At 40.5% G+C, this 11,140-nt stretch overlaps 1 protein-coding gene across 1 annotated transcript; it reads right to left on the reverse strand.

The window, feature by feature from the left end:
- Positions 1-811: 811 nt before the first annotated feature.
- On the reverse strand, positions 812-10,976 carry LOC132165333 (glutamate synthase [NADH], amyloplastic-like; the record flags this gene model as incomplete). The annotated part of the gene is given in 16 exon segments (XM_059575858.1): positions 812-1,587; positions 1,800-2,057; positions 2,330-2,597; positions 2,727-3,032; positions 3,210-3,478; positions 3,594-3,812; positions 4,360-5,952; positions 6,091-6,252; positions 6,496-6,650; positions 7,388-8,257; positions 8,452-8,921; positions 9,013-9,083; positions 9,164-9,507; positions 9,599-9,778; positions 9,957-10,060; positions 10,867-10,976. Coding segments are annotated over 16 exon segments (5,679 nt in total), but the record flags the coding sequence as incomplete, so codon positions are not given.
- Between the last annotated feature and the right edge of the window lie 164 nt (positions 10,977-11,140).

Genomic DNA, 11,140 nt, shown 5'->3' on the forward strand with positions numbered 1-11,140 from the left:
ATGAACAGGTTCTACATCTCAAGCTCAACATGCATCAACAAATAGGGACACTCATAATATTACCCTTTTAAGGTCAGATGTTCCAGCATCACCCGCAAATACCGCTGTGGGTGGCCAAGCTTCTCTTCAGCCAAAACGAACACCAGTCTCAGACAAGGAGATAGAGGCCGTACTGGTGAGCATAAATACTATCTGCAGTGGCCAAATGTTATCTGCAGGGTATCAAAATTCAGATAGATAATATATGCTGCGCAACACTTCAACTAGATACTCCATTGATTTTGTTATCCTCCTATCACCTTTTGCAGTTGGGCGGATGCATCTGATCTGGCCAAGAATTAGTACCATGGAAGCACTAATGTGATCAAGACTTCGACCTGCTGTTTATCATTTTGCTAAATAATCAAACTGTAAGTACTCTGTTGTCGTATTATATATGTCAACGAGTTGGAAGTGTTAAGGACTTTTGAGGGAAGGACAGAACGACCTGCTGTGATCTGTCGAAATTTATGGATACATATGATTTCCTTGAAATAAAATGTCTGTCTCATGAAACCTTTCAGAGTTTGATTGGTATTTCACCTCTAGTTCTTTGGTTAAGGCCAACTAATCACAATACAGGAATTGTTCGCAAAGTACATGTAATAGTGTTACATAATTAATTTTTTTCCCCATTTTTTATCCTTTTCTTTGGCCTTGTGATTCTCATCCTTGCATTCAATCCACAAAATTAAGGGATAAGCACCATCCTTGGTTATATGATCATAAAACCCACTCAGATAATGTAGGGGAAGAAATTAATTACTGGATCTTAAACAACAACTCAATAAAATATCAATTCAAAAGATTTCGTAACTATTGTATAATTCAAGCATGCTTGGCAACCTCGAAAGTTCATTCCAATACAATATCAAACATTTCCAATATATAATTCTTAAAAAATAAATTATGAAACAAAACTGTACATTATTCCTTAATAAACAACCACATGAGCTAATCCTTTTAAACAACGGGGAGTATAAACTATAAACATTATTAATGAAGAAATTGAACACTATACCCAGCCCAATTCAAGCTACCACTGGCTTCTGCAAAATCATACCACGGAAACCACTTTTTCCTCCTGCAAAACCTTTCAAGAGTCCCTTGGCCTCGAGTTTAGAAAGACCAATTTAGAGTCCCTTGGCATCGCTCGTTGGTTTGTACTTGAGAAAGACCAATTTAGGAATAGTTTTTCTGTATTTCTTTTCTTTTGAATACTGTATGGGAAAGAAAATTGGAGGTCACCTATGTCATTACTGTGTGTTTGCTGCTGTCCTGGTGCCTCTTGGTAAGGTCATGATGCCTCTTGATAAGGTTTTCCTTGATCCCAGGGCTAACAGCAAGGTCTTTTTCTTCTCTTATAAGATACTTGTCAACCTGTGCAGCAGCTTGCCGGCCTTCAGAGATTGCCCATACCACCAGCGACTGGCCACGCCGGCAATCCCCAGCTGCAAAGACCCCATCCACACTAGTTGAGAAACGACCATACTCTGCCTTGAAGTTTGATCGATTGTCTCGTTCCACTCCCAACTTCTCTGCCACCGTCTGGAAAAACAAAGAGCGGAATACCAGTGAGCAACTCTCTTTTAACAAACCATGTAATTCCAGTTATAAATGTAACCTAAGATAACTTGGAACAACATTTGATTAGTCAAAGTGTTTTCTAATTAAAGTTCACCAATATATGCTTTCAACTTGGTCATTGGTTTCATTCTAAAAAGCGAACCATGAGGGAACAAAAAAGTAAAGAAACTAACCGACTCAGGGCCAAGGAAACCCATGGCTAGTAGGACAAGGTCAGCCTCAATGATCTCCTCAGAGCCCTCAACTTCCTTATACTGAAACTTTCCACTAGCATCCTTCTCCCAGCGGACACGTATAACTTCCAGTCCTTTCAATGCTCCATTCTCATCTCCCACAAACCGCTTAGTCAATACCTCATAAGATCTTGGGTCTTTTCCAAACTTGGAAGAAGCTTCCTGATGCCCGTAGTCTACACGGAATACACGAGGCCACTGCAATCCCAAAATAAAAGGAACTAATTACATAAGCATCTACAAGTACAACTGACAAATCTCTTGCAAATTTTGTTTACTGCACATAAAAGAGATGGTTGAGCAAATATTGCATGGAAAAAGGAAAATCAAACAAATTTGACGACTAAAGGTAAACCAAGAAACAAGCAGTCCTCAATTAATGGTTGTAATACAGGACGGAAACTAGGGGAACAATGTTCTACATTAACGTGCATCACAAAGGAGACATTGGGAAGAAAGAAAGTCAAAACCTGTGGCCAGGGGTTCCCTGGTGCCCTAGTTTGCGGTGGTTGGGGTTGAAGCTCCAAATTTACGACACTACTACAGCCATGCCGAATAGATGTCCCTATGCAGTCAGTGCCAGTGTCACCTCCACCAATGACCACAACTTTCTTTCCCTTGGCAGAAATGTAGTTACCATCCTGGAGATTGCTATCAAGCAAGCTTTTAGTGTTTGCATGAAGAAACTCCATAGCAAAATGGACTCCTGATAGCTCCCGTCCAGGTACGGGAAGGTCCCTGCACCAAAAAAATACTAGCAACTTTAAATATGCTCTACAAGTTGTTTAGCAAAACAAATTTCTGGTGGATACACAAGATCAGAAGACAAATCGATAATCTCTATCTTTCCACCTGGCTATGAATTACCTTGGTTTTGTGGCTCCTACAGCCAAAACAACAGCATCATTCTCCTCTCGGAGCCGATCAAGAGAGTATAAGGGATCAGTTCCAACACTAGCATTAACCACAAAATTGACACCTTCTTGGGCCATAAGGTTCACCCTCCGTAGAACTACATCCACTTTGTCAGTCTTCATGTTTGGAACACCATACATCATAAGCCCTCCAATTCTGTCAGCACGCTCATACACGGTCACTATGTGACCTATTCTGTTTAGCTGATCAGCAGCAGCCAATCCAGCTGGTCCACTTCCAACAATCGCTACTCTTTTCCTGCAACCATACACATTATATTATATTCATGTTATGGAAGTAAGGCACTTCTCCCTATAAAATCTCGCTTCAAAAAGTAGGATTATTTTGACTGGGTAATACAACAGAAAGTAATTGTCTCAGCCAACAATTTAGCAAAGGAAAACCATATCAAACAGAGCACCAGTCAAGGCATACCCTGTTCTCTTGAGGGGAGGTCGTGGTACCATCCATCCCTCCTCAAACGCCTTGTCTATAATGGCACACTCAATGCTCTTGATAGATACAGGATTCTCAATAATGCCCAGAACACAAGAACCTTCACAAGGTGCAGGACACACTCTGCCAGTGAACTCCGGGAAGTTATTTGTCTCAATGAGCCGGTCTAATGCCTCACGCCACCTATTTTGGTACACTAACTCATTAAATTCAGGTATTTTGTTTCCAAGAGGACATCCAGAATTCTCCTGCAAATGTAAGAACGGAGATTTAAATGAGAAAATTCTAGTGAACATTCAAGTTTAGAAAAAAATATAGCTACAAATGGTTTTTAAAAAGGTGAAATCAAAGACCAACTCTTACCTGATGGCAGAAAGGAGTACCACAGTCCATGCAACGTGCGGATTGAGTCTTTAAAAGTGGGCCAGGTTTTGATTCCTCCGTAACTTCCTCCCAGTCATTCATCCGAACACTAGGATCCCTGTATTGAACACCTTCACGCTCATAAGAAACGAAACCTCGATGTTTAACAGCATCAGTAACCTGAGTAGGCCTCTTCAATGATTTAGCCTCTTCTACCTTCTGCAAATATCAAAAAACCACATCAGTCACAATTTATACGACTATCCAAATCACTAGTTACCAGCATGCTGGTATTGCCACCCCGAATCTCCTCACCACCCCCACCAAATGAAAGTAGGGCAAATAAAAGCGGAAATGAGACTGTAAAGCTTGATGAAAAGCCAAGAAATTGTAGCAGTGCATTCAACAAATAATGAATTTCGAAAGGTGAACTAGAAAACTAAACCTACCTGAAAAATAAAGTGCTTGAAAACTGAAGTAGAGAAGAAAACCCAATGTAAGGTGATTTTGAAGTCGAACTCTATGGCCAAGAAATCAATATGGAGAGCTAAGGACTCAACTTCTAATAACATGGAATGGAATTTGATTCACCTATTCCTCGTATCATCACTACAAGCCTCACCCTTCCACAATTTTTGTACCACAATATTATACCATTAATACTACATGAGAATTAATAAGTAGGAGAGAGAATGAGGGGGGAGGCAGGGAGGCTGCGATATTCCCAGGTAAAAACTAATGCTGATTGCAATCAAAATGGAATTACCTGATTGGATTTCTCATTCAAAGATGCAGCTGCTAACTTCTTAAGCTGTTCAAAAGCATCTTTTTCCATTAGTTCTGCCTCATCTTGTTCCTTAGCAGCATGTTCCGCAGCCTCCTTGGAGGCTCCCTCTACTTTCAAGCTTGCAAGAACCCGTTTATACTCCCTGGGTATAACTTTAATGAATTTAGGCAGAAGATTCTCAAAGTTAGCAAGTACTTCTTTGGCTAGCTGGCTGTTTGTGTGACGCTGATGTTGCTGAACCATGATTCTAAGAGTCATCACGTCCTCTTCTTCTTCAACTTTATCAAGATCTACGAGCTCAGGATTGCACCGAGATTGGAATTTTCCTTCCACATCAAGAACATAAGCAATACCACCACTCATACCTGCAGCAAAATTCCTGCCAGTTTTTCCAAGCACAACAACAGTCCCACCAGTCATATACTCACATCCATGATCACCAACACCTTCCACAACTGCCTTAGCTCCTGAATTCCGTACGCAGAATCTTTCTGCTGCCATCCCATTGAAGTATGCCTCCCCACTCGTTGCCCCATAGAGAGCCACGTTACCTATTACAATGTTTTCTTTCGGATCAAATTTGCTTTCCTTTGGAGGATAAACTACAATCTTGCCACCCGATAACCCTTTACCAACATAGTCATTGCTGTCACCTTCAAGCTCAAGCGTGATTCCGGGGCAGAGGAACGCTCCGAGGCTCTGACCTGCACTTCCACTGAATTTGATATGGATGGTGTCCGAAGGAAGCCCTGCCATTTGATAGTGCTTAGTCACTTCATGGCTAAGCATAGTTCCAACAGCACGGTTCACATTGCAGATTGGTGTTTCAATGTATACGGGAAGACCCTTTTCTAATGCAGCTTTGGAAAGTGGAATAAGTTTTTGGTCCAATGCAATGTCCAAGCCATGATCCTGTTTCTGGACACAGTACTGTGCAGCTTCAGGCCGAAGTTCAGCAGCAGGTCTAAGTAATAGGGAGAGATCAATATTCTCCAGCTTCTCATTGTTTCTAGTCACTTCTTTATCCACTTCAAGCATATCCGAACGGCCAACCATCTCATTTACAGTTCGAAATCCAAGCTGTGACATAATTTCCCTCATTTCTTCTGCTACCATGAAGAAAAAGTTTATAACATGTTCTGGTTCCCCAGCAAACTTCTCCCGAAGCACTGGATCTTGAGTAGCAATGCCAACAGGACAGGTATTTTTGTGGCACTTCCGCATCATGATGCAACCAAGAGTTATGAGAGGTGCTGTGCTGAAGCCAAACTCTTCCGCACCAAGAAGGGCTGCTATGGCCACATCTCTTCCAGTTTTCAGTTGACCATCTGTCTGGAGAACCGTTCGGCCACGAAGGTCATTAGCAACCAATGTCTGGTGAGTCTCTGCTAAACCGAGTTCCCATGGTAGCCCAGCATTCTTAATCCCAGTCCATCTAGAGGCCCCTGTACCTCCATCATGACCAGAGATCAAGACATGGTCAGCATGCCCCTTGACTACTCCACTAGCAACTACTCCCACACCAGCTTCAGATACCAACTTCACACTAATTCGAGCAGCAGGGTTCGAGTTCTATAAATAAATAAATAAGGTATCAGATGGTCTACAACTCAATTTGTGACTTACGATTAATCAAATTGCAATTCCCATTTGCCCCATACAAAGCATAGTCAAACATCACTCACAAAAAAAAATGAGACGCATACATACCTTAAGATCATGAATTAACTGGGCAAGGTCTTCGATTGAATATATATCATGATGGGGTGGTGGACTAATAAGTCCCACCCCTGCAGTAGAATTCCTGGTGACCGCAATTTCTCCTACAACTTTGTGGCCAGGAAGTTCACCTCCTTCACCAGGCTTGGCCCCCTGAGCAATGATGAAGACCAGAGTTAAAACAAAATCAGTTACAGATTTAACCTCACCAAATGTCAAAGGTAGGTATCAATTAAAGATGCAAAGGCGCCCAAAGGTGCTTTGCAGACACAGCATCATCTGCCATGAAACAAGAGGAACCTCTGTTCCAATAGGAAGATAGGGCCAAATAGTAATATATGAAAATGAAAAGATGTAATCAAAGGAAGTCCAAATGTAAAATATTCAAAAAGATACCTGAGCCATTTTTATCTGTAATTCATCGGCGTTGGTAAGGTAATAACTTGAAACTCCGAACCTCCCACTTGCAACCTGCTTAATTGCGCTTCTTTTTGGGTTCTTTGAACCATCTGGAAGAGGCTCCATACGAGATGGTTGCTCACCTCCCTCACCTTCAACAGAAATCAAAATAAGAATCAATGATTTGAAAATATTGTTATGATAATCAACAGTTAACCTTTTATGCGTAGTAACTGAACCGAGGGAGAAAAGAAATCCTTCAAAGCTGTAGAAATAAACTAAAAAATATACTAAAAAACTGACTAAAAAGTTGTTTAGAAGATATATAAAAGATAACAGCAAAGGATGACAAAAAAGGAACAATTCATTAAGTTGGCTTTAATTTTAAAAAGTAAATCCCCATCATAAGTCCGTATTAACTTTTCTTTTTAGAACAGAAATTTCCACAAACTGGGCTGTAGGAGTTCCTACAATCCAACCTCTAAATAGTGACACCGATCCTTTGCCATGGGAGGAGGACATACTTCTTATTAATGCTATTAAAAAAGCATGATTAATGCTTTTCACATGCTTCTCACATGCTTTAATAGCTTTAAGCACATGCTAAGAGACACACGTCATTTTTTCAAAGGCTAAATTGAAAGATCTCCTACAACCTAGTTTGTAGGTTGTAGGAAATTTCTGTCGTTCTTAAAATAAGAAAATTCATGTGCAAGAAATTCTTACATTTAACTAAAGAAAATGCCTAGAAAGATTCTCAATAAGTAAGCCGTGCAAAAGTAATCAATTCCAAATCCTAATTCAAATACATTTACCTAATGGCTGTATAAGTTGTATGGTACCAGACAAATAAAACCAAGATGAAGTCTCTAAAGGGAGACGAGCAAACCTGTATTTGATTTTCCTCCAATTTTATTCATAGCAATAGCCAATGTTGTGTGGGCCTCCAACGATATCGATCCATAACTCATGGCCCCAGTACAGAACCGTTTGACAATCTCACTGGCAGGTTCCACTTCATCCAAAGGAACTTTCGCCTCTGCCTCTTTAAATTTCAATAGGCCCCGTAAATTGCAGGCTTTATTCAATTGATGAATAAGCTTAGAGTATTCTTTGTAGGCAGCAACACTGTTGGTTCGGGCAGCCTCCTGCAACTTGGATATAGCAAGGGGATCATTCAGGTGAATCTCACCACCTTTCCTCCAATGATAATCACCTGGGTTTGGCAGTGCAACAGCTTCTGCACTTTTGGGAGGAAAAGCCCGAGAGGGAAACGCCAACTCATGCAGATGAAATGCATCACGAGCAAGCATCTCAAATGTTGCACCCTCAACTCTACTTGGAGTTCCAGCAAAGCACCTCTCAATCACTTCTGAAGAAAGACCCAGAGCTTCAAAAATCTGAGCACCCTTGTAAGAGGCCAAAGTTGATATCCCCATCTTGGCAAGAACCTTCATCATTCCATAGCTGGTTGCTTTGAAGTACGTTTTGACCAGCTCTTCCTTTGAGTGGAACTCACCACTCGATTTTGGTGGGATCTTTCCATCAACTTGCAGTCTCCAAATGGCTTCTATTGCCAAGTATGGGCATATAGCATCTGCACCAAACCCAACAAGCGTACAGAAATGGTGCACTTCACGTGGTTCAGCAGTTTCAACTATCAACCCAACTTGGGTGCGCTCAAGCTTTTTAACGAGATATTGATGAACCGCACCAACAGCCAAGAGGGAGCTTACCGCAACACGCTTAGGCGAGAAAGCTACACATCCAAAGAATGAAAAATAAATCAGTCAATAACTTTTTTGATAAATCAGTCAATAACTCAACAAAACATTATATTAGATGGTTTTCCATTCCAGTAACACATCCAAAGAATGAAAAATAAAACAGTCAATAACTCAACAAAACATTATATTAGATGGTTTTCCATTCCATTTACTGCAATTACGATACCTCTATCAGAAAGCACAAGTAACGTACAACCCTCCTTAATTGCATCGTGCGCTTCAGCACAAAGCCTATCCAAGGTCTCCTCCAATCCCTTGCTACCTCTGTCTTTGGAATAAGTTATGTCTAGAACTTTGCTTCGCCAACCTCTATAATTCATCTTTTTTATTGCCTCTGTTTCTTTGATGGATAAAAGAGGACCTTTCAGTGAAAGACGATGACATTGTTCTTCAGTGGTTTCTGTCAGGTCACCCTCCGGACCAATCATACATTCCATGGAGGTGACTATCTTCTCCCGAATAGGATCAATTGGAGGGTTTGTTACTTGGGCAAACATTTGCTTGAAGTACTCAAAAGTGAGCTTTTCTCTGTTAGACATTACAGCCAACGGAGTGTCGTTTCCCATAGAACCAAGGGCCTCCACACCATCTTTTGCCATAGGAAGCAACAACATTTCCAAGGCTTCAACAGTGTAACTGCATAGGGAAGCCAGACATTGAAAATGATTCCCTGTAAGATACAAAAATCAAGAAAGCAATAGCAAATGCAGTACAGAGAAATACATACCCAAAAGCTTTCAATGGAGCCAATAAACCATGAATGCCCGCGTTTTCCATGTTGTCATCATCACTAGATGCCTAAAAGTTGCAAAATAAATTAACCAAAATGAGAATTCCCCACCAAGGAAAGTCAAAGACAACAGTGACCTCATACTTACTGGAATCACTCCCGCAAGGGGAGGAGGGATCCTTTCCGATTCATGAACAGACTCAACTATGTCCTTGAGTTCAATTTTTTGCCTTTTAAGCCACTCGCCATAAGGCCTCGCAAGTGAGTATTGCTGCTTCAGGGCTTCATCATCGACCACAATATGATTTTCAAAATCAACCAAAAGCATCATGCCAGGGTTTAGTCTTCCTTTCCTATACACATCTTCAGGTGGAATGTCTACTACGCCAACTTCACTGGCCATTATAACTCGTCCACTGTGGGTGATGTAGAAACGACCGGGCCGCAGCCCATTGCGATCCAAAGTTGCTCCCAGATAGCGGCCATCAGTAACTACAAATGATTTTACACAAATACAAAGCTAAAAGATTAGATAACGTATAAATCAAGCCATTGGAGTCGGTAAAAAATTTAGAATTATTACATGATATAAGAGCTGGCCCATCCCATGGCTCCATTAGAGCAGAGAAGTATTCATATAGCGCCTTTCGATTAGGATCCATATTCTTGTCATTTTGCCATGCTTCAGGAATCATCATCATCATCGCTTCAGGGAGGCTTCTACCAGCTCGAACAAGAAGCTCAAGGACACCATCGAAAGCTCCTGTAGAAGAAAAAATCACATAAAGACGAGTCAGAATATATTAAGATCATGTGCAGAACTTTGTAATGCATCTCACATTAAACCTTCACAACTTCACGGGTTAAAGAAAGTAGATTTTATTTCATGCAAGAATTTCTGTATACCTACAGATATATGCAAGATCTAAGTTAAAAGTGACCTGAATCAGATGAACTGCCATCCACAAATGGTAGAAGCTTCTTCAACTCATTATTTGAGAGGCCAAGCTCGTTACACTTTAATAGACCCTCCCGTGCCTTCATCCTGAGTAAAATGAAAAATGTGTCAGCCTATACGTTCTCATCATTCTGATAGCAAGCTTTGATGAGACTATGTCCCGACATTTTAATGCCATTTTTCACTTCCCTACATTTTAATAAATTTGTGAAATAATAAAATGCACAAGCAGGTGTTTGGCAAGTAGGGTTGTAGAGACATCTAGACCAAGGTTGTGGTGTCATAAACAAACTCAATCTCTTTAGCAGGTGGATTCTCAAAGATTCTTTATTTATTTCTTGTCACCAACAGTGAGTCGCAGATGCAGTCGTCCTTACATGAAACAGTATAAACTGACCTTAAAGACAACAAATCAATATAAATAACTTTGAAGACTGGAAGTCTGGCCTATGTTCCAGATGTCATTTGTCTTGTTCAAGAAATCACTAACTGAGCAGTGTGAACAGAGAATATATCTTATTAACTGTCATTTATCATAGCAATTCTTGACAACCAAGCACATTGGGATAAAAAAAGTGGCCTTTACCAAAATGACACACACATTCCATGACATTACCAACCTTCACAATGTTACCTAGTGCCAAGCATGGAAAACATCAGTTGCTGTGAGATGATATCACCCTTATTAACTTGAGCCATAAACAATCATTCTTGAGAGGAAATCAAGAAATAGTTTAAGTCAAAGGTACGAAGGTAATATATCAATCACATTAACTTATTTAACAAGGTGTGTCCTGTTTTTATTTAAGGACCAATATCAGTTATAGGCTAAAAAATGCAATCCCACTATTTACTTAAGAATACAAAACAACTCTTTTTACTCAATTACATACCAGTTTATATTGCCTTTAAGTGTGTTGATTTCTCCATTGTGGCCCAAGATACGCATAGGTTGAGCACGATCCCAGCTGGGAAACGTATTCGTTGAGAATCTCGAGTGTATCTGCATCAAAAATCAAAGGAACCGAGCCTGTCATTGGCAATCCCATCTACCATATTCAAGTATAAGAAATTGATGTGGAAACATGTGAAGTTTTGTTTGGGCACTTATATGGCAGCGATACTAAATCTTGGAAACCCTAAGCTAGTTTAACCAATGCAATTTCC

Source organism: Corylus avellana, chromosome ca1 (genome assembly GCF_901000735.1).
Source record: "Corylus avellana chromosome ca1, CavTom2PMs-1.0".
Taxonomy (NCBI): domain Eukaryota; kingdom Viridiplantae; phylum Streptophyta; class Magnoliopsida; order Fagales; family Betulaceae; genus Corylus; species Corylus avellana.